At 38.0% G+C, this 25,000-nt stretch overlaps 1 protein-coding gene across 1 annotated transcript; it reads left to right on the top strand.

The window, feature by feature from the left end:
- The first annotated feature begins 13,497 nt into the window (after positions 1–13,497).
- On the top strand, positions 13,498–24,646 carry LOC121302805 (fibronectin type-III domain-containing protein 3A-like). Its single transcript, XM_041233039.1, has 7 exons — positions 13,498–13,601; positions 14,240–14,462; positions 14,979–15,260; positions 18,226–18,284; positions 23,112–23,266; positions 23,918–23,977; positions 24,475–24,646. The coding sequence occupies exons 1-7, from the start codon at positions 13,542–13,544 to the stop codon at positions 24,620–24,622; spliced, it is 987 nt and encodes a 328-aa protein (XP_041088973.1). The 5' UTR covers positions 13,498–13,541; the 3' UTR covers positions 24,623–24,646.
- The last annotated feature ends 354 nt before the right edge of the window (positions 24,647–25,000 follow it).

The following is a 25,000-nucleotide window of genomic DNA, read 5'->3' as shown; positions in this document are numbered from 1 at the left end:
ACTCAAAATTGTATTTAGTTTTTTAGGCGGGGGGATGTTATGGCTATAGAGCTACGGAAATGGAGCTACTTCAAGTCAAGTTTGATAGGAAAATTTAAAAAAATAAAAATAGGTGATGGGGATCTTTACTGTAATCTGAAAGAATGGTTGCTGCCAGCAGCAGTGAATGACAGCAGACACGATTCATTGATAATTTGCAGTGTGCTTCAGAATGAGTATGAAGCGATGACTCATCCTGGTTTTTTCCCCAGCATTTCACCAAGTTACCAGATATAAGGTTTTAAACAGTGCTTTGCTTAAAGAAAGGAAAAAGGTTTAGATGCTCGATTTTAAGACTATTTTACAATTTCAATATAAAAACAAGCTAATTGAAGCAATTAAATCTGTGAATACTGAACATACTTGTTTTAAATATATTTTTTGAACCAAGCAGGATTTTTCTGGATGTATTTATTTTTTATTTTCAATTTAAAACGTCAGTGTCTAACCATATTTATTTTAACACAAAAAATATGATAATATAATACCTTTTTAGTATTCTGTCTTATGTTTCTGAGAACGACTATTGAGACCACTGGGGTGCTTTTATGCTGTGCTTTTAAAAAAACCAAAACCACAATGTGGTGATTGAAATAGAACCCGATACAAAGAGATTCTAAACCACGAGATTATTCTTCCAGTTCTGTGATGATGACTCTTCTCCTTACAAGAAGGACTCCTCTAGCTGTCAGCGCTACTGAAGGTTACCTTTCTTGTGGGAGATGCTTCTCTTCATATACTGGCTATTTCAGTTCACTGATCACTTGTTTTTTTTTTTAACAAATTAAATCTCATTAAAATCAATCTATTACCAGCCAATAAACACAGATGTTTTTAATAAATACCAGAGACTCCTTGTATAATGTTCAGTGCCATTGGTGACAGGTTATTCAGACTTCACTGTAGTCGTACTTGACACACAGAGTACTGTTATGAATAATGCACACCCTGTAATTTATACCTGACACCCTAGAAAAATGTCTGTATATTGCATACAAAGCATGAGTTACTGTATGTTGAACTGGACTGAACTGTATGCTAGATGGTGTGAAAAATACTGTCATTATAGAATACTGGTAGGGTACTAAAATGTGTGTGTTATAACAAGGGCTGCTCCATATCCATGTTGTATGCAGGAAGCATGTTATTTTTAAGGGATGTTATTTTTAACATTGGTGTGGTATGAGGTAATAATGCAACTTATTGAAGCGATGTTGTTATGACTATTATACTTTGACTTCTTACATGTATTTATTTACCCCTGTTTGTCTGAAATAATTATTGTGGTCCACTGAAAGAGTTTACTTGAGCGTCCTGGTGAAGCATTTAATCTGTAAGCAGTGGTTTAAGAACAGGTGTCATTAGTGTCATCTCACAGCTGTACTTTATTTTCAGTTCTGGTATTGAGTAATAACAGAACAACTGACCTCCATGGAAAACAATGGGAGAGCAGTGTCTGCTTGTTGTATAATCACGTTGTATTCATAATTGAAAACACAAAAAGGAAACTGAAGAAGAGCTTTTACATTTTTGTGCCTCCTCGGGAAGGCCCCTTTCAGACCTGTAATTTTAGAAGAAGATTTCCAACGGCAACCCCTGTCAGAATCCAGCCTTGCGTACATTCAGAACAGATTCCACCCAGATTCTTGAAATGGAAGCCGGATCAGTTTCTCGTGTTCGATCACTGGAAGGGGTGTTGTGTCAGTTCTAACGTACAGGACTTTTTTTTTAATTGTGCTAGCTTGAAAATACTGAAATAAAGTAATTACCTTCACATTCATAGTTCACATGAGGAAAATGCAGAGACATTGAAAACATGCGAGTCATAGAAAAAGCTATTAAGCATTTTGGTTAAAACTCGGAGCAGGATTATTATAGGGCACTCGTCTTGAACGTATATTTCAACATGTGAATATAAAGTAACAAAAATAACAGCATTCTTGCTATGTGTTTAAAGAGCCCCTAATGAAGTGTTCTGTGTTTGCATCATTTGTGACTAGAGGTTTCTGAGGAGTGCCATTGTGACTGCTCTACCAACTGTGAAGATGTTTTGCAAAACTGAAAGGTTTACTTGTTAGGAATAGCAGGTTTGAAACTCATTTGAAAAGTCTCTAATCAGGCATATAGTTATAACACGTGTTTTGTTCAGGATAAACATTTTAAGCATTGCATTTTCCCTGTGTGTATGCGTATGTTGCGTGTTTAATTAAAAAGTAAGCTGCTTTGGCTTGTGATCAGAACAGAAAACGTGTATACAAGACAATACAGTAAACGGCCCTCGTGACCTTTGATAAAGATTTTTAGGCCAATTGAAGATACTATTGGTGGTCATTATTAAGGAGAAGGCTTTGATCTCAGTGGGTCTGTTGCTGATACCTATAATTAAAATAATAATACTAATAAATACTCCTGGTGGAATGTATATCACTGAAAGCCTGTCAATTATTAACATCTAAACATCATTGCTTGCTTGCATTCAAATAAAACCCACTCATATACAAAAAATTGCTGCATTTTGGAGAAAAACATTTTATGTATCACAGCTTCTCTTTGTCATCGTCTTGTTTGTTATTTATACTCCTGTGAAAACAGGATCAACCACGCAGGAGCACCAATGAACCCTTTGTTATGTGCGAAGACGACAGATGAGAAACTTATCCCAGGTCCCGAGATAGATGATACTCAGTTAAGAAATGATGTGTGGTTTTAATGACAGTAACACCTATTGCGTGAGGCAGAGTAAACTGCCAGTTGGTTAACTACTGCCATTCCAGAAGGGAGATTTTAAAAACCTAACTTCCAACAGGATTCCTGGTGTTAGACTGTCTCTGCCCGTAACTCACTGAGGAAATATTTAACTGTGATAAGTCAGTGGTTTATTCACAAAAGGAGCAGTTACTACTGTGTAACTAAATCCCATCACAACAAATATAAGGTGCAGTGGAATCAAGGTGCAGTGGTGTGGAATAGCACTGTGTTGGACAGTAACGTGTGTGTCCTAGTTTTCCTTGTTTTGTTTTTGTTCTGAAAACATCAAGATAGCTTTAGTATCTGGGGGATTGCTGATTGTGCCAAGTCAATGTCAAATCCTGTTTTTGCATTCAAATATCGACGAGGACAGAGGGATCTCTCTATAAGGACCACCAAATTGACTCAAATGGTTTTAATAGCGGGTCCTCATAAATGGAGATTGTCTCTGGAAGTGCCTAATGGAGAGAGCTGTATGATGAGCTGGTTTTTATACTGAGCCTAATCAGAAGGGGTTAACTTTAGTAAATAAGGCAGCTTTAGTTTTAACCTGCATCATAAATAACATCACAGTTACATTAGACACAATGTGACAGTCTCTGCTTGAGAGAAGCCAAGGACTGAATGACAGGGGGTGCTCATAAAGCTTTGAAAGGATGCTCTCGTGGCTTCTGCTGGCATTCTTTGACTGTCTTGTCCCTCTGCTTTCGTAAAACCTTAGATCACAAACATTAAAAGGAAAAAAAAAAGTGCTTTTGACTACTAATATAGTTAGGCAGCCAGGAAAGCTGCACTACTGTTAATCTTTACAAAACTGCCTCTAAAAATTGGCCTTGATTCTTCAGCTCTTCTGCATACTGTGAGGAAATTGAAAGAATGGGCTTTGACGTTTGTTGTCTGTACCATGATAGGGATGCATAAAAATACAGCACTATACTGGAGGCTATCAAGTAAATGAAAAAGGGTGTATTGTGGCTATTTCTAGAACCTGGGTATATTGATTTACAACAGGCTGTCTTTGCCAGATGGGTGTGCTGTGACGTCAGTGATGTACTGTCTTCTTTCAGTGGCTGTGGCCTTTGCATTTGATCTTATCAGTGCTTGCGTCAGTGATGCATATCATTGTCTGTGTGATGTCAAAGTGTGGGTGTTCAGTTATAGACACATGGTTAACCTAATGTGCTGCAGTAAATCCTGAGCATCGGGAATAATACAGAAAGAATGATTCATCAATGTTCACATTAGGCTAATGCTAAGTATAGAACTCTCGACCTGCACTGTCTGAGGGGATTGTTATCGGATACTTACAGCATCTCCTCTCCTGAGGAGAGATGAGGGGAAATTGTTTCCCAGGAAGATAAGAGGGACAAAAGTTTAGCTGTAGCCCTTTTGATACAAATCGGTGTTGTTCAGTGCAGAGGTTCTAAAACTTTTTGGGACATGCCCCCCTTCCTCTTGTCTGTGGTACTTGATGCTCCCCCCTCCCATGTATCCATCCATCCACCAATAAATTATGCAAATAAGTACCATCGAAGGTTTAAACCTTCCTTTTGGTAATGTGTTCTGAACCTTCCAAGGTCAAAATGTAGCAGCCCTAATTAACTTTAAACAAATCTTTAGGCTAACATCTCCAGGCATGTCAAAGTTTGTAGATGGCGCTGTGCATCTGACTGGTGCCTTTTAAGCTTGCATATTTTTGGATGAAGTCCGCTGCCATCTGGTAATGTCGATCACAATTGGTAAACCTGTAATTCACAGTGTTAAGTTTGCTCTTATTACGATGGATCGGTGGCTGGTTCGTGGGAAAAAAAAAAAAAAAAAATCACAACAGCCGTGACATAGAGAAAAGCCACAGGCATGTTGGATTTTTTTTTTTTTACCAGTATATACTGGTAAAAAAAAAAAAAAAAAAAAATCTAACATGCCTGTGGCTTTGACATGCCTGGAGATGTTAGCCTAAAGATTTGTTTAAAATTAATTAGGGCTGCTACATTTTTACCTTGGAAGGTTCAGAACACATTACCAAAGGAAGGTTTGAACCTTCGATGGTACTTATTTGCGTAATTTATTGGTGACGTCACCATAGCTACTTGTTTATATTTGATTGGAAATCCTATTATTTTACAGGTAATCCATATTAATGGAATAAAACATTCACATGTAGTTTAAAAATAAGTTATGTAGAACAGTTCTGTCTCTGTGTTTCTGATCCCATCATCAATTCCAAATTATTTATATCCATTGATGGAAATGCCCGGTTTACTTTTAATGTTTTCAAGCAAATTGGCTTTGTCACTGCCATTCTAATATCCACTTTGATATCTGACACATTATTTCTCTTGTCCAGCGCTTCTTTATCCTGTTCTGCATACCAGTCTGACAGAGGGTGGGATCGCTACAAGTACTGTATGCAACCCTCTGATTGGTGGAAGTATTATTGGCGATCCAATCAAAATAACCAATAAAGCCCAAATAAAGTACCTGCCCATTATCCAATACAGTGTATAGCGTTATATGGTATAGCCTGAGATCCAGATTTAGTGTACTGTTTTCATGCATAGGGTTTTAAATTGGCACTGTATGTTAGAACCATTGCTTATTTCATTCCATTGCTAGAATGGATGTTGGGATGCAGATGCAGAGCTAATAAGATGTCTAGGGTGCCACTGTTGGAAAGACTACTGAAAACCGCCTACATTGTTTTTCCTAAGCACAGCAGCCTGTTATTGATATAGTACAATTACAGGCCTGTAATTGCATTGCAGACACTTTTGAGTTCTAAAAGCATATAATTTTCTAATCAAGGGGGTAAATTATTATCTTAGTGCACAGGAATTGATACAGCAAACTGCTGTTGTTTTGTACAGGACAAAATAATAATAATAATAATAATAATAATAAACCCAAATTCATCATTACTAATAATGCAAGATAAAGTATAATATACAGTATGAAGCTGCAGATTATCATAACCCTTAGGGTTTTTCTGCTAATAAGATTTTCTTTTTTTGGTATAATTAAGCCATGTAACAGCCTACATCTTTCCAATAAAAAAAAAAAAAAAAAAAAATACATGATTTCAAGACCGCTATGGTTCCTTCATCGTATAACAATTCACTGCCTTTTTGCTGTGAAGGCCTAAGTCAATTCATCTTAGTAATACAAGAGACAAGAGTTGGTACTGGACTGTTGTGAACTGAGGCCACAGTAGAAACACATTACACAATGCTCTGTATTCCATTGTCTGCTTACCAAGCAACACCAACCAGCAAAGAGGACTTTCCCCCTCAAAATAGTAAATGTAAAAAGGTGAGTGAAACTGGATTTCATTAATAGATTTGGACTTGCTGCTTTGCTCCCTCTAATGGTCAAATATTGTCATTAAATCTTTGAATTGCGGCGTTTCCCTTAAAATCTTGCTCTCCCCTACTCTCTTGATCTCCCCTACTCTAGAAACAAACCTTTGCTAGGCTGTTAGTTCACCAGGGGAAACATTAGTTCAAGCTTTTAGTGTTACACAATTCACTATTCATATGAAAGACACAGTGACACCGCTCTTTGCATGGCGATACCATTCAAGAACATAGATCTATTGTGATTGCACTGACTTGGAGCTATCAGCAAGTAATAGAAAGAACATCTGTCAAATAAACATTACAGAGGAAAAATGTTTGTGCTAGGCCGGCTGTGTGAAGGCAAGAGGCTGTCAGGGTATGTTTACCTGTGAAAAATGAAAAGCTGTGTGCCAAGCCTGGAAAAACAAGTGTGAAACCTACTGTGTGTTGTGTACCGTGAGAAATTGTGTTTTGTTAATCGGTAAATGGCTAGCCGCCTGATCAAGTTTAGAACTAAAAAAAAAACTTTAGTTAGTACTGCATGTGGGGGTTAGGTTTTTGTTTTTCTTTTAATTTATTTTCTGTAAATAATAAAAATGGCACGAAATTGCTTTAAAAATCAATTTCTCTCTCTGGGTCTGTATAAAAAGAGCACCTTTAACAAATGGTGAAATCCTTCACATATGGTGGCAGCGGTACTAAGCCCTTTGGACCCAGAAGAAATAGAAAATAATGGAGTGGGGAGATCTAATTAGAACATAGCAACAGGCAACTGAGGCAAGAGTCTGGGTTGCTAGAACCGGAGGTTTCGGAGTTGTAGTTGGTCCTAAATAGAGTGGTGTGGCCTGCACCACAAGAAGAGTCGCCAGAGGTGGAGAAAAAGTCGCAGAGCAAGAGGCGTCTGTGGTGGAGAAGCAGTTGCTGCTAGCAGCTACAGAGAAGGGGAGGAGGTGAAGAGCCCACCTCCACCACAGCCTCGACCACCCCCTCTGTGATCCAGTACGGCGCCGCTGGCTGCGGTCCAGTTCCCCAAATTCCGTGACACCCTGCCGAAATGCCCGGATCTCCCTGTGCTGGACCTAGTGCCAAAGTCAGTGCACCACCATGCACAGTCAGTTGCCTGGTCTCCTACTCTGCTTCCCCAGACTCTCCAGACGTCAGTACGCTGTCGGCAGACGTCACTGGCATTCATTCCCCCTGCCTTACGCTTTGTTAATCCTGGCGGATTAGATGTTGCTGCACTGGAGACAAGGCTCTCACCTCTGCCTGCTGCTGCACCCAACAGGTCACCAGTCGCCCCTGTCCTCCCGTTTGGGTCCCCCGTCACTGGTTTGCGGTTCCTTCCCGAGGTCACCGGATGATGGACAACCATCCCTCAATCCCGCCCACAACAAAGGGGGGGGGGGGGGGGGGGGGTGTAGTCCCTCAGCCCCTCCTGGACTACATCACCCAGGATGCCATGGGAGGGAGCCAGGATGAGGTTCACCTGGCTCATATAATTAATGAGTATCACCTGCCTGTGATTAGCAAGCAGGTATATTACAGAGGAGAAATGTTTGTGCGGGGCAGTCTGTATGAAGGCAAGAGGCTGTTCATCTGTGAAAAAGGAAAGGCTGTGTGTCAAGCCTGGAAAAACATAGGTATTGTGTGAAACCTTTTGTGTGTTCTGTACCATGAGATATTGTCTTTTGTTAATTGGTAATCGGCTTAGCCATCTAATCTAGTACTGCTTGTGGGAGTTAGGTTTTTGTTTTGTTTTTTATTTATTTTCTGTAAGTAATAAAAATGGCACAGAAGCGCTTTAAATCAATTTCTGTCTCAGAGTGAAAAAAAGGGCAGTTGAACCTTTAACAAATAATGAAATCCTTCACAATATATAAGTAAGCGTGTTTTTTTTTTTTTTTTTTTTTTTTTTAATCTTGTAGCCTGGAGCTCTTTTTGCCTTATCCAAAATTCTTAGCATCTAGAATGAAGAAAATACTTTGGGGAAGTGCCTGGGATGCTTTTGAGATCTTAAGCAATTCAGATATTTTTTTTTTTTTTTTTTTTTTTTTTTTTTTTAAAGTCATTCATTTTTTGAGATCTCATATTATTTTGTAGGAATCCTCTGCTAAGTACAGTCTCTTTGACTGTGCAAGGGATCGCTATTAAACTACAGTAAATAAGGGGATTTTATACTTCGATTGCAGTGCTGTTTAAGTGTTGGCACACGCCTGATAACTAAAATAAACTTGTATTTCTTTGTCTTTAAAACATTTGTACTAATACATTAAATATTACACGCTTGACTCCTCCCTATGTTTACATACAAAATCAGGCTTATGTTAACAATTATTTCCTTCATGTAGTAGCCTACAGGTGATGACAAAAGTGGATCAGAAATGGTCACTATTACTGGTCTCTCTTATTACGTTGCTTTAGTTATTGTAACAAATGTGTTCAATAAAGCAGGACAATTGATTTAGACTTTTAATCACTTACTGTATTCTTCTGCCAATGTAGTTCATCAGGGGGAGGTTAAAATTGACCTAACATGATAAACCGTTCCAGTGTGCACTCACAAACTAATGTACTCTACCAATGCTGCCAACATTCCTACAACTGATGATAACTTATAAACCATTTAAGCTTGCAGCTTCGTATTTTAAGTGTTATGGAAACCATCCTGGCAAAATTTAGTAGCGCCCTTACTTTGATCTCAGACCCAAGATGACTGCTACATTCTACTCATGACTTTCAGGTTTCCTGATAATAAAGACCAAAGACTTAGCGGTTTTGACTTCATATTCTGTACACAACTGTAATCTGTGTTTCTCTTTGTCTTGTTTGATCATGGGTGTTATGTAAGAAAAATGAATATGCCAGTAATTTGACACCACATTGCAGCCTCATATTTTACAAACTTTTTGAGGTAGTGACTTCATAGTTGCTGTGTTATATAAACTCAAATACAAAACAAAAACATCTTGTCCTTCGTCTTATTTTAATACCAAGTTTCTTTTTAACTACGGAAATATGTAGGCCTAACAACAGTTTTCAAAGCCGAATGGAACACTGCTCCTTTAACAGTAAACTGTGACACGTAATCTTAAACTCTTCTTATCATGTGCCACAGTTCAGCCCAGCAAGCAGTGTGAAACCAAAAGTGTCCTATTACCTGCACTGCCTGGTCACTGACTAATCACTTCATCTAAAAGAAAGAAACTTGTTTTTGTGTGTGCGTGTTTTCCATATGCAGAATGAGTGGTAAGACTAATGGTGACAACTTTCAGATTGGGTTTTCTATGCAGTTTTCACTGCCAGCGTCAGACAGGAACAATATATTTAACCCTGCTACTGCTGAGCCTTTTTTATATAACAGGTGTCAGTTCAGCTGCTGTTAGTGTTTACAAGAGCTGGCTGGAATAAGGCTAGGATAACAAAGCAAGAACATAACCTTGCTTTATATGCAATTTCTGTGCTTCGTTATTGATTATTTGTTTAAAAAGTAAGTGCAAGCAGAACGCCTAACAGAAAAAAAGCATATTTTATTGTAAAGAACTCGGTGGTGGCTGGTGAACATTGAGGCAAAAACGTTTTCGCACTGATTCCTTCTTACACTTGAAACTCTGTTGTGATTAATTAGCACCAATATTATGTAAAGTGGTGTATATTTGACTATACATGACTACCAACTTTGCTGTTTCCATCAATATACTGATTAACCAGTACTGACTGACACTTTGTATCGTCCGCTTGTATAGCAACATATTTGGTGCTCTTCAGCTGCTGGATAATGAACTCCCTGGCAAAAGCAAGCAAATAATACAAACAAATATTTGTAGCTCAAATTCAACCAAATACCAGCCCAAAAATAGCCCAGTATTATATTGCCTACACTAGCTCAAAAGTAACCCAGTAAACATGGTATTTTTCCTAGTTTCTTGCTACATTTTTAAGTAGGTATTAGAATGATCAGAGCTCAGCAGTGCACAAACACACACACTGTGCAGCTACGGGTAGCAGAGTGGTAAGTGCATTTAGAACTGCGTAAGCAAAGGTCTTCAAAGGAAAAAAAACAAAACAAAAAAAACATTTTGAAGCTAGGGTTAAGTGACTAGTAAAGCTTCAGGGATATGTTAATTAAAAAATACAATTGCTCTTCCTATTATAATTTGTATATCAGTAAATCTTTGCATTTAAAATTGTTTTTTTTTTTAAACCTACTTGAATTCGGATTACAGGTCTGTCTGAGGAGGATAGATATATAATATATATATCCTCCTCACACAGACCTGTGTGAGGATGTTATTGCCAAAAACGTATATTTAAAAAAAGTAAAGAAAATGTCCTTTTATGTATGAACTGAAATGTTTAAGTCTTTAAACCTCCATTTAACCTCCATTTGTACACGTGCAGTCACCTTGAAATGGTTTGCATAGCCGTTATACGTGCGGCTGTCAAACTTTGTCAGCAGCTCCCAAGGAGGCCTGCTGTAAGTTAGACTGAAGTTAGGCTGTTTCTTTGCAGTCCGAATGTGGAGTATGTTTGACAGTAATTTTAGTCCCATTCTATTTCAACTGTCATCTTTTAAAAAATGGCATCTGAGAGTACACTATTTACATTTAATTCACGATCAGACTCCCACTCTTTGCTATATATATATAATATAATTTATTGGTATATATCTTCTGTAAACAGGCGCGCACATGAAACATACGCTACCCATAATGCAATGTACGTCATATCCACAGATATTGATGCATGTTATTGCTATAATGTTTAGCAACCAGTGATGTAAACACTGAGGGTTGTGTATCATGTAGCTTAGTATTTTGCTTAAAAATATAGTTAAGTCTTTAAAACTGTTCAAAATATATCCAGATACCTGCACAAATGCCCAAAACTAACTGAAAAATTAGGAACCTGCCCAAAGCCATTTTTTCACGTACAATAAGTAAAAAAACAAGCCCGATTGGCAACACTGCTGCCTAGTCATGTGTAGCAAGTCAAGCAGCTCATTCTGTATAGGTTTTGAAGTTCTCACATGCTTCTGGATAGAAAATCCACTAGGCCTCCCAATAATCAATGTTGATTCTGTTTCGTCATGACCATGTCAATTCAAAAGCAGTACAAAACCATAAACAGTTGATTAATTTTGAAAGTGTGTACCAGTTCCTGTCAGCTTCCTCGTTATGCTTTCTTATTCCCACCAACTGTGTTGCTGCATTTACACTTCCTAACATTGCCAGCTTTATTGAGTTGTCTAAGTGGCATTTACATGACTCGTGTTTCTTGATTTTTTTCAGTAAGATGTTTTAAGTCATTCACTCCTGTTTTGTGTCCAAGCCACTTCTCCGCAAGCAGGGAAAACAGAACAACGACTTTCTTGAAGCGATTCCACAAATCCACTTTTTTTTTTTCCTATCATGCCATTGTAAACTGAAATATACTCCTTTCCTAGGCCGTCTTAAGTTTTTAATCAGGTTGATGAGGTCCTAGCCTTCACCTGAAGTTTCTCTTCATAATTCAGTCCCAATAATGGTGTTCATTTTGTCTACTCAAAGAAATAAGCTGAATGGAAGCTTGTGCAGGGCTGCAGTTGTCTGACAGTTATTGTTTCCAATAACTATAGCAGCCTGTGGCCTGGGCGCTAAATCCAGAGGCTCAAACCCCACTGAAAATCGCTGTGGCTTGACCTCCTGACAGATATTGGAAATCAAAACTGCCACAGGGACGGTGGAGAAGAAAGCCGTGCTATAGATTTTCTGTGTTCGACTCTGTTTGGTGACGCACACACTCATTTACATTAACAAAGCCGCTGCTTATAAATTAGATTTTTTTTTTGCTCATAATGAGATGTATTAGAAAGTTGGAAATCAAATGAAATCAATAAATACTTTGCCCTCTGCTTGAGGGAGGCATGCAATTATTTATTTTAAGTAGCTGAACCTCATTAATTTTTTTTTTGCTGATGATGGTTTTCCAAAAAATAATGGGGCCGTAAACCCAATTTGCCCCTATTCTGTCAAATGACAATTAAACTGTTAAGTTTTGCCAAACTAATAGCAAACAAAGTTTTGAGTTACATTGTTTCTAGTTTTGCAATATTAACAGTTGAAATTAATCTTTGGGGCAAACATTGTGATCCACTGGGCCGATTGCATTTTAAAGGTTTAAACACTACAGTACTACTCTAGCTGCTGTTTTCTCACAGTGTTCTGTATGAAATAGCCATACGTCAGGGAGTTCTTAAATGAGCAGCTTCATACGAGAAACTGTATTCTGCATGCCAGTTCTCTCTGCTGCATGGTTACCTGCTTACCAGAATCATGAGGGGAATCTCCTACTGTACAGAAATCGCTAAACAGTAACTCTATCAGCAACCCTGACCTGTATACAGTTAAAATTCACTTAAAAATGCATAGTATCAATAAGACAGAAGACCAGCAAACAACAGCCGCCTTCATTGTTCGCCACAAAACAAGGTTTTACGTAGTACTTATTGGAATAATATTAATAGTAACATTGTATATTTCTTAGCCTGAGAGAGAAATGTTATTTGTCTACAATGCCCTCTTTTAATCTGAAAAACCTTCTGTGGTCTTGAAAGCTGTGTATATATTTTTTATACATATTCTAGCTGATGCTTTTAAACGGCCATCGCAAAAACAGCCATGTTCTTATAGTAAATCTTTGTGGACCGGTATGGCTGTTCACACTTCTGATTTCATAGTTGAATTTATCTGGACTCAGTAGTTCTTTGTCGTTTGCAGTTCAAGACATTCTGGGTGTCATGGTTGTGGTTTTTCTTTATTTTTTTTAATAGTTTTTTGTACTGTAACATTGTCAGATGAAGCTACTTTTCACTCTAGACCCCTATACTCTATCAGTACTAAAAACTACTTGCTTTAGTCTTGGCTGACGAACTGATGCGAGGTGAAAGATCATCGGCTAAAATGTCCAAATCCTTATAACAGCTGCTATTCTTCAAACCTGTTTGTTGTGGCACAAAGAACTGGAATGCTTAAACTTGCAGAGAAGCTGCAGTCTAAAATAGGACATCAATCAATCGGGAAACCACGCCCCAGCTAAAACTCATTAGTTGTCATGCGTACATATCTTTTAAGTACGTTTTTTGTTTGAGACACGCACAGCAATGGCGTCACCTTCTGCAAGGTTTTCTTACTTCTGACTGGCTGCAGTGACTGTGAATGATGTAGATCTTAACCAGTCTGGCTTTCTTTAAAGCTCTTGTTGGATATTCCATACGTATCTTACATTGAACAGTATGTTGCTTTTAACTGTGTGTGTTTGTGTCTTGCTGTCCTGGATATTTTTAGATAAGAGAGAATTAGTTCTTGAAAGTTGTACCATAGAGTCTGTGGCTTTGTATTCTAAAGTGTGTGTTTTCACCTGTCAGGTCCCGCTCAAGTTCCAATGATGTCTCCAAATGGTTCAGTGCCTCCAATATATGTGCCTCCTGGATACATGTCACAGGTAAAGCAGACATTCACCCTATAATCTGCTTTTCTGATGTGTCATGTGAGTGTGTGCTGTCCTGCTCACATTTATTCCTTCAACCTAATCCAACCAATTGTATCATAGAACTGCCAGAATCAGGTTGTATTTTTTTGTGTAGTTCCTACTTTTAAAATTTTTTTTCCCTCCTTCAGGATTTCTCAGATGAATATAATTAGAGCCCACCCCTTTGTCTATTTTTTTTTTTCTTTTCTGCAGTCTCAGGTTAAATGCACAGGCGCTTATTAAAATACACCATCAGATTTGGAGAGACCAAGTTCTGCCAGTGCATAATCCAAATCTCAATTTAAACCGCTTTGAACAGAGCCAACGGGAACAAACAAGACGGATTCTCAAAAGGCCAAAAACTCTTTCCCAGTGACAGATAGAAGCATTACATACAACCCAATGGTGCTGCCCCACAAACCTGCTGCACCCATCATACATTATGTTATTTATTCCTCAAGGTGCTGTAGTGATCAAACGTCACTGTATCTGGCTATGATAATACTATAAGCTGATGCACGTTAATGCTACAGCTTTGTGAACTGTTTCACCCAATATATAACATATACATTATATATTAAATGAAAAGTCTCTCATGTGCTGTTGTGCAGATTATTGAGGAGAATGGTGTGCGGAGGGTCCTGGTCTTACCTCAGGCAGAGTTTCTACCAGGGAGCCACTCACCGTTGCACCCTCACCTGCCTGCTTTCATTCCTCACCACGCCATGATGCCTCCCCCACCACACCACATGTACACCACAGTGAGTGGGGCCGGGGACATGACAACCCAGTACATCCCCCAATACCACCCTTCACAAGTCTACGGGGACCAAGGTCAGTGACACATTTGATTCATGAAACGCCAATACTTATGTGCTGAAATATACTCTAAACTGTGTTAGATCTAAATACTGCGGGTCTGTCCTATATACCAAGATTGTTACTGTGCACGTGACATTGTTTTCTCAAAGTATGTGTAATAATGGGGAAGGCTGCTACTTTCAATTAATTTAATGTCTGCTGTAGGGAACAGTGCTGGCAAGTGCACTTTTTAATTAAGCACATACTGCTTATCATACCTTATTGTTTGGTGGATTTGAGATGTGTACTAAAGTACACTGGGTCTAGGTTGAGACTACAAAACAAATTTCACTTGTCAACCCTGGTCTTCAGAAGTGGAAGGCATAAGAACCTAATGATTAGATGAATTCAATAATATCTCCTCTTCTGTTCTGTGTGAGTCTTAAATGACTACCAAATTCCACCTAACAGTGGCCTATAAACCCTATTGTAAATTATCTGTCCAACAAACAATGTTGTGGGTTTTTTTTTTTTTTTTAAATATTGCAGACTCTCATTCACTTCATGGAAGGTCTGGCTTTGTAAACAGAGATGACAGGACTAGTAAAACTTACGAACGTTTGCAGAGAAAATTAAAAGACAGACACAGTGGTCCGACAAAGGACAAAATGAACAGCCCTCCCTCCTCGCCGCAGAAAAGTGACTGCAGTTCCTCTACAGACATCGAGAATGGGCTTGGGAAAGGGCAGAACTCCCCCGGGGCTGCCCCAATTAAAGGGAAACAAGTAGGAAAAGTAAAAGGCAGTCCTCGAATAGACACAGAAACACAAGGTAAGTTAATAACAAAATAGCTGTTTAGCAGGTTGAGGATCAAACTCCAGTCTCTTATGTTCGGAGACCCACATGCTGCCTGTTGTGGGGATCTGAGTAGTCAAATCAGACCACAGTGGAAGAGCAGCAATCATACTTTTATTAAATAAGGTTTAGCATGCTGCTGACCACCTAATACTGTTTACACAGTGCATCAAAAGAGTTACCAGGGTTTGAATTTAAGCACGGAATCGCACATTTTCCAAGTTGCTCCCTCATATCTGCAATTTTCAGTGCAGGAAAATCCTGCAGAGATATTTTAAGACGCCTAGCTACTGTATTTTCCACCCAATTTAGAATGCCTGAAACGCTACAACAACCTCTAAGGAAGTGGGTGTCAGTGATGAAAGCACTATGAGTTGCATTCTGAGGAATTCTGGTTAAAATAAATGAATAAAATTAGTGCTGGATATTTTAAGTACCGCAAGACTTTATTCTCTCGTATGTGATTCTCGGCTGCTATCTTTAAGCATTATAGAAACTCAGTACACTGCAGTAAGTAAACAGGCTTGAAAAAAATATGATATTAAGTCAATGTAGGTGTTGTTTTGCAGGCGGTGACTTTCGCTTTAACTCTTAAAACTCAGCCCCATTCATTCTGAGGCGCCACCACACCGAAGGTTACGCACATATTACTCGGGCACCGTAAAAGCCACCTGCCTGGTTAAAAAGAAAAACACCTTTTCTTTTGCTGCATACAAAAACTTCATGTCAGGCAATGGCAAAAGCAATGGAGAGTGTTCTGTCTCACAGGGATGAACAGCTGTTAGGTCTCCTGAAAGCAGCTTATTTTAAAGCAACACTAGTGAGTGATGATGCAGTAATATATATACATATATATATATATATATGCATATGCAAAAGTGCTTTTTTCTTTGCCATTCCCCCCTAAAATATTGTAATCCACCCCATTGGTTGGTAGCCATGGCTACTGCATTTAAGACAACAGCTGGATTTATTAATCTCTCCATAATGCAAATCTGTACTACCGATTTTCTTTTGCAGTGGTGAGTGTGGAACAGTTCATTGCTGCAGAGTGTTCTTGGCACCCAAGTTGGTGACATCACAAGGTCTCATCTGGCCATCTGTAACTGCTGCAGCTGCCTTGTGACATCATCAACTTGAGCATGCTTGGAGTGACCGCCACACAACATTACATAAACAATACAAACATAGCTGTGTGAAATGACAGGTGGTTCATCTTAGGTAATTCTCGTAAGAAATGTCCTTTTAATGATAATTGGCTAATGATGCTTAATTATTGCATTAGCGGGCATTCCTCCCGTTGCTTTCCATCTGCTTGCTTTCCAAATTCTCCCCCAGAATAGGCACCCTTGACAGTGTTTTTACAAAAATGTTTTAAGGTACATAGCATATCCATTGAAAATGTGGTGTATGATATGTTAATAAGAAAATGTAATGGAAATGCTGCACAAACCCGTAAAGGTCACTCCTACACCTGTTTCCAGGCTTTCTTTGTGCAAAGACTGTGAATACTCTGCCAAGACAAACTCTTCCACTGTTTTAAGTGGTGCTATAGTGGTATTTGCACTAAGGGCACTGATAAGGGCTGTGTCAAGTTTGCATGAATTAGACTACCACTTATCTAATAAAATGACAGGAAAATAGCAGTGCCAACTTAAATTGGTCAGTGACGCATACTGTATCGAATTTGTTTGAATTTAATTTGTGTAAGTGTAAAGGGAGAAATAGCTAACAGTATGATTTTTTTTTGTAAACGGCGCATATTGTATTAACACAGTACTGCAGCTGCACAGGAGAAAGTTAAACCCATTGTTGCCTATTTAGCCCTTTACCATTGTAACTGAAACTTGAAGGGAGATGCAGTTTTTATATGCCAATCGTGAGAGGATAGTGCTATAAATGATGCTTTATACTTGACAGACACGCTACACATTCAGATGTCACACTGACCTCAGCAGCTAAGGTTTCATTGTTCTATTGTCAAGGTGTCCCGAGCTCAAAAATGTGTTCATGTCATGGCAGCTTGATACTGAAATGAATGCATCATCATTATAATCGGCTGTTTCCAGGGGGACTGATCTCATAACATTGGGTTTAGTTCTGAAGTTGAGGTCCATAGGTAAACCTGCTAAATGAATTCACTGGATCCACTTTCTCTTACTTGCTTGTATGTATTTTGCCTTGCAAAAGTGAAACTTTTTTCTTTTCAGCTTATGTTAAAGATTCTACAGTGTTGGTTGAACAGGTGCGGATGCATTGTTCCACACAGACACAGATTTTTCCCCCGGTTCCCAACATGGGGGTATTGATCTTGTCTTAGAGAGCTTTGTTTTAAGTATATCCCACAACAGCCTTCTAGGCAGCATGTTCAGAATTCCAATCAGGAATAGTTGCATATTCCCAACAACAGATATAGGCCAAAATGAGTTTTAATAGAAGTGTGAAATGTAGAGAAATTGTGATGAAACATGCCAGGACATTATTTTACCAAAAGTCATTTGCATACTGTAGGTTGTAGTGATCTACTTTTTTCATAGCTTTGTTACTGACATAATTTCAAAATTGCTGTCTAATCAAAACCAACCAAAACATTAAAATGTTGCTGCTTTCTCTATGCCTTCTATACTACAGAAATACCAAAATATTATAAAATTTCAATGACAAACGCTTAGTTTTAATGTATACTACAGTACTGGAAAACCTGTGTGTACTGCCTCCTCTCTGGTCTTACAAGCCAGCCAGCTCCAAAACAGATGTTCTTTTTTAATGCCAGTGAATGAGCCATTGGTAAACCTTTTCCATTTAAACTTAATTACAAGCAGGTTAGTACGGGTTCTGTTATTGCATCAACTTTTATGTAAGGGGTATACATGGTTGTGTGCACTGACATGCTTGACAGGGGCTGTGATATTTTAGATCTAACACAATATCTGTTTTGTAGAACTAGATGAAGAGACAAAGGCCCTTCAAACTCTTCTTTCCAATATAAGCAAGCCAGTGGTAAGTAAACATTTGAAACTTTACCTGTAAAGACTACTAGTTCAGTGCTTGTAAATCACAACTTAGTTTCCATTGTCATTTTTTTGTAACCTGTGTAAGGGTGCCAAAATATGGTATCTGCATTGTGAGGTAAAACAAGATGTTTAATTATTATTAATTTGTCATTTTAGTAGATGCTTTTATCCAAAGCGACTTACAGCAGTGGAACTGGAACAATTTTTTAAGGGGGGGGGGGGGGGGGCGGGGGGGGGGGGGTAAGCCATTGAACAAAACTGTAACCCCTGTATATGATGGAAACCATGCAAAGCTAGGTGATGCTACTGCACCCCCAGAACCCCTAGTTGCAGCTCCCTTAACATACAGAGACTAGGGGGTTAACTATGCATCAGCAACTGCTGCAGAGTCACTTGCTCTATTTTGGTTTTATGTTTCATCCAAAAGACGGAGCACAAGGAGGTCAAGTGACTTGCTCATTGTCTCACACAGTGGCTAAGCAGGGATTAGAACCAGGGACCTCCTGGTACCAAGCCCGTTTCTTTAACCACCAAGCCTTCTCATATTAATCAAGAATGAGAAATCAGCTAATCACAGTTACAGTTTTGTTAGAACTCTAGTAAAACTTATCAGATGTCATCCCATGCATAGAAAATACAACACAATTCTGAAGAAAAACACTTTGTTTAATAGTAGTTCCTGAGTAACATCTTTATTTTTGTGATTTATGAGAAGTTAATGTGTCTTGTGTGGGAGTCTAAAAAAACTGAATATAATGACATCTCTTCTACATTAAGTGAACAAATAAAACTTAACTTTTAACACATACAACACTGTAGAAACAATGCTGAATTGCCTTGCACTGTTAGTTCCTACAGCACTGCCGTGCATGTACTGGAGCACTCTCTGCTGGATATGTGATGTGTCCTCGGTTTTCTTTTGGTTTTGTTAAACTCAGTTTGCTGATGAGATTATGAGCTATGTATCAAATATAAGAAACTACAGTGTAGGGAACTATAGGAAAGTCATATTCCACAGTTACTGAAATAAACTGTAATGTGTAAGAATATTCAATACACATTAATTATTCAAAACAAATGTTCACAGGAGGAAGTCAGATAATACGCTGTCTATCTACTGTGCAATACTGACAGTTTCACACTTCACTTTCCTAGGCATTTAATTCCATACACTAATACATTAATACATATTAACTTGACAGCAGACATCAAGTATAAACCTTTACATGTCTTCATTATATGAGGGAGTTTAAGTACTTTATAACTGTGAAGCTACTAGTCCTTTTACAGCAATTTCGTGATTAATAATTATTTTAAGTGCTGGTGGTAGTTCACAAAATGCAATTGCTGTACTCTGATGCAGAACTGTTGTCCACATAACAGATAATTGCAGTCAAGCATAATTGTCTAAAGTTGTTTGCATTGTTAAGCATGCCAGTTGTCTCTAATTGTTATATTGTAATTATGCGCTTAATGAATAATTTTGCAAACTTAAACTTAATTCATTATTAAAATTGGTTTCCAGTATTCGTCCCCTCTTACTCGCATATACAAAACTATATATAAAATTACATAGTTCTTTCAGTGGAAAGTGTATTTTGGTATTCAAACCAATCCTTGACCTCTCTTCTAATTTTCACATTGACCGTGTTTATGAAAAGAGGGTTTCATGTTTTTAAAAAACAAGCAAAGCATGAGGATTTGTATAAAGCTTTTTATCCTGGTACTTTTGTATGTACATAAGAACATAAGAAAGTTTACAAACGAGAGGAGGCCATTCGGCCCATCTTGCTCGTTTGGTTGTTAGTAGCTTATTGATCCCAAAATCTCATCAAGCAGCTTCTTGAAGGATCCCAGGGTGTCAGCTTCAACAACATTACTGGGGAGTTGATTCCAGACCCTCACAATTCTCTGTGTAAAAAAGTGTCTCCTATTTTCTGTTCTGAATGCCCCTTTTTCTAATCTCCATATGTGACCCCTGGTCCTTGTTTCTTTTTTCAGGCTGAAAAAATCCCTTGGGTCGACACTGTCAATACCTTTTAGAATTTTGAATGCTTGAATTAGGTCACCACGTAGTCTTCTTTGTTCAAGACTGAACAGATTCAATTCTTTTAGCCTGTCTGCATATGACATGCCTTTTAAGCCCGGAATAATTTTGGTCGCTCTTCTTTGCACTCTTTCTAGAGCAGCAATATCTTTTTTATAGCGAGGTGACCAGAACTGAACACAATATTCAAGATGAGGTCTTACTAGTGCATTGTACAGTTTTAACATTACTTCCCTTGATTTAAATTCAACACTTTTCACAATGTATCCGAGCATCTTGTTAGCCTTTTTTATAGCTTCCCCACATTGTCTAGATGAAGACATTTCTGAGTCAACAAAAACTCCTAGGTCTTTTTCATAGATTCCTTCTCCAATTTCAATATCTCCCATATGATATTTATAATGTACATTTTTATTTCCTGCGTGCAGTACCTTACACTTTTCTCTATTAAATGTCATTTGCCATGTGTCTGCCCAGTTCTGAATCTTGTCTAGATCATTTTGAATGACCTTTGCTGCTGCAACAGTGTTTGCCACTCCTCCTACTTTTGTGTCGTCTGCAAATTTAACAAGTTTGCTTACTATACCAGAATCTAAATCATTAATGTAGATTAGGAATAGCAGAGGACCTAATACTGATCCCTGTGGTACACCGCTGGTTACCACACTCCATTCTGAGGTTTTTCCTCTAATCAGTACTTTCTGTTTTCTACATGTTAACCACTCCCTAATCCATGTACATGTGTTTCCTTGAATCCCAACTGCGTTCAGTTTGAGAATTAATCTTTTGTGCGGGACTTTGTCAAAAGCTTTCTGGAAATCTAAATAAACCATGTCATATGCTTTGCAATTATCCATTGTCGATGTTGCATCCTCAAAAAAATCAAGCAAGTTAGTTAGGCACGATCTCCCTTTCCTAAAACCATGTTGACTGTCTCCCAGTACCCTGTTACCATATAGGTAATTTTCCATTTTGGATCTTATTATAGTTTCCATAAGTTTGCATATAATAGAAGTCAGGCTTACTGGTCTGTAGTTACCTGGTTCAGTTTTGTTTCCCTTTTTGTGGATCGGTATTACGTTTGCAATTTTCCAGTCTGTCGGTACCACCCCTGTGTCAAGAGACTGCTGCATGATCTTGGTTAGCGGTTTGTAAATTACTTCTTTCATTTCTTTGAGTACTACTGGGAGGATCTCATCCGGCCCAGGGGATTTGTTTATTTTAAGAGCTCCTAGTCCCTTTAACACTTCTGCCTCAGTTATGCTAAAGTTATTTAAAACTGGACAGGAACTGGATGACATGTGGGGCATGTTGTCAGTATCTTCCTTTGTAAAAACTTGTGAAAAGTAATCATTTAACATATTTGCTACTTTTTTTTTCTTCATCTACGATTTTGCCATTTGTATCTCTTAAACATTTAATCTCCTCTTTGAATGTTCTCTTGCTGTTGTAATATTGGAAAAACATTTTGGAATTGGTTTTAGCTCCCTTAGCAATGTTCATTTCTATTTCTCTCTTGGCCTTTCTAACTTCCTTTTTGACTTGCGTTTGCAGTTCTGTGTACTCTTTCTGCGTACTTTCTTTTTGGTCCTTTTTTAATGCTCTGTAAAGTGCCTTTTTTCGCTGAATATTTTTTTTAATTGATCTATTAAACCATTTTGGCAATTTAGTTTTACATTTAGATTTGTCTACTTTAGGGATGTAATTGTTTTGCGCCTCTAGTACTACATTTTTGAAGAACAACCATCCTTCTTCTGTGGGTGTTTTCTCTATTTTACTCCAATCTACTTCTGTTAGTCTCTGTTTCATACCTTCATAGTTTGCTTTTCTAAAATTGTAAACCTTAGCTTTAGTCATTTCTTTTGGGGATTTAAAAAACACTTCAAATGAGACCATGTTGTGGTCTGAGTTTGCCAGTGGTTCTCTGACCTCTGTTTTAGTTATTCTGTCTTCGTTATTTGAAAAGACTAAATCAAGGCATGCCTCCCCTCTAGTGGGTGCCTTCACAAATTGTGTTAGGAAGCAGTCATTTGTCATTTCCACCATTTCTATTTCATCCTTCGCGCTACCCACCGGGTTTTCCCATTTTATTTGGGGGAAGTTGAAATCCCCCATTAGTATGGCTTCTCCTTTGCTACACACATTTCTAATGTCATTGTATAACAGATTATTGTGCTCACCGTCTGAATCTGGCGGTCTATAGCATGCTCCTATTATTATGCCTTTTGAATTTTTGTCCGTTATTCTGACCCATATTGATTCGGTTTTATTTTCTTTGTCCAGGTTTAACACCTGGGCTTCAAGACTGTTTCTTATGTATAGCGCTACCCCTCCTCCTCTTCTGTCCTGCCTGTCTTTCCTATACAGTGTATACCCACAAATATTAAATTCGTCCCCATCACTCTCAGACAACCAAGTTTCTGTAACACCTATCACATCATAGTTACCTGTTAGTGCAGTAGCTTCAAGTTCTAGAATTTTTTTTCTGATACTTCTAGCATTTAGATAAATACATTTAATGGTTGTCTTACCTGAGTTGTTGTTCTTGTTTTGATGCGGTCTCCCTTCTGTTTTTTTGTTGATTTCTCCCCCCTTCCTTTCTAGTTAAATGTAGACCACTAGGAGGCACACAGGTCATACACTCTTTAGTTATATATGGTATTTAAAGGTTTTTCACAATATCTTATCCATGACTATTAAACACGTCTGATTCATTTTGTAATTTGGGGAATTTTAGAGAGTGTGTTCTATGTTTATATATTGCAGATATCAGACATTGAAGCAAAGTCAGCAGTTGTTACATGGTCTCCCCCTGCTGCTGTGAATGGGGACAGTGATATGGCAAATTTACCAGACTCCTTTTTTTATGAGGTCGCTGTCTCCACCAGCGGAAAAAATGGCAAATTCAAAACGGCATATAGGCAAGTCTAAGAAAAATAATGAATGCATTTATAAACAATCTTTCATAGCCTATGTTTTTCAATAAATGTGCCTAATATTGTGGTCACGCACTCAGTTCTTGGTGACAATCTATCAACTGTATTGCACACTATACCACTGTACTGTACCAGGGAAAATTGTTGCAAATGTATTTTTACCTTTCAAAAGTCACAATCCTCTGAAGCCATCAACTTTACATTCAAATTGTAATATCTTTCATAATTTGTGTGAGTTGTCTCAATTGGCTATTTAGTATAATAAGACAAAATACTCTGGATTCTTTTGTTAAAATGCATATGGAAAATTAGATTGGAAAAGCATGTGTTCATAACTTGAACTGTAAATCACAATGCAGAGCCATTAGAGGCATTTTGGAGGGCTACAAGTAGTTTTTTAGTGCTTTTGGTCATGTTTCCCCAATATAAAACTTCTAAAGAGACTGGAGACTGGCGGGAAAGACAAATCAGCAGAGCATAGCGACTTCTGAAAGGTAACAATAAATACGCCCAATAACCCAAACTGTGAATTGAAGCTGTAACTATCTGCGTGTTCAATGGATTTTAACTGACGAACATTTAAGTTAACTCTTTGTGCAAGTATAAATTAGTCTGTTTTAACCTTGTCTTTTTTAGTGGTGAAGAACTTACTACAACTTTAGAAGACCTTAGACCAGCAACTGATTATCATACCAGGTTTGTTTTGTGTGTGAATGTGTTTGATAGTTTTTCTTGGCTTTCTACATGATGCTCTATTTACTAAGTCAAATAATTGTAAGAGCAAACAGTTTGCAGAAATTACTCTAAACAATAATGCAAGTGCTCGGTAATGCAGCTCTTTTTTTCTTGCCAATTGTATATGGCTAATTTTTTTTTTCCTTATATGCTTGAAAATTCACCCATTGATTTCTGAGATACCAATTTCTCCTGCGACAGTACATTGCTATTAATTCACTTTCTGTGTTACAGTTAATAGGATCCTAGCCGTTGATGTTACCCATGGGAGCTGTATGGGGTCAAGTGGGGTCCTATTACAGGTAGCACAGAATGTGAACTTATAATGTTGTGGCAGGATAAATGGGATAATGTGAAAATAAAGCCTGCGAAACAAAAAGGTGAACAAACTAAAGACATGTTTAAGTCCTTTAATATTATTCCCACCGTCCTACATGTTGTCTTCTTTATCCATTTAGAGTACAGGCAATGTGTAATTCTTTACAAGGGACGCCATCAGAACCTGTCAGTTTTACTACATTGAGCTGTGAACCAGATACCCCAATTCCACCAAGAAAAACAAACAGGACCAAAAATACTCTTGTTTTGCAATGGAAGGTAAAGTGATATTCAAATGTTTAAATTATACACAGCCAGAAGCATCTACTCACACATAACCATAGCTGAAGTTAAGATATTTGTGGGTCTATTTAATTAAGCAAGCAGGGCATTTCCTGGCTGTTCATGCCCTAGATGGGAGAGTTGAAAGCCCAAGGCATAGTCCGGGGCATTAACGTCCAGGAAAGGCCCTTCCTGGAGGTCATTATTCCTGTTACAGACCGTTTAACAGCAATAAAAGCTGTTCTTCGGCAGTATAATTCCGCCTGTGAACAGCAAAGGGAACTATTTTTTCTTAACAAACCAAACATTAAAATGTCAAAATACAGTTTACTTTTTATTTTATTTAAGACAGGGAAAACATTTAAGAGTGCTGTGTTTCATCTG

The sequence above is a fragment of the Polyodon spathula genome, chromosome 30 (genome assembly GCF_017654505.1).
Source record: "Polyodon spathula isolate WHYD16114869_AA chromosome 30, ASM1765450v1, whole genome shotgun sequence".
In the NCBI taxonomy this organism is placed as follows: Eukaryota; Metazoa; Chordata; class Actinopteri; order Acipenseriformes; family Polyodontidae; genus Polyodon; species Polyodon spathula.
Note: the sequence above shows the minus strand (reverse complement) of the source record. Positions and strands in the feature narration are given on the sequence as shown.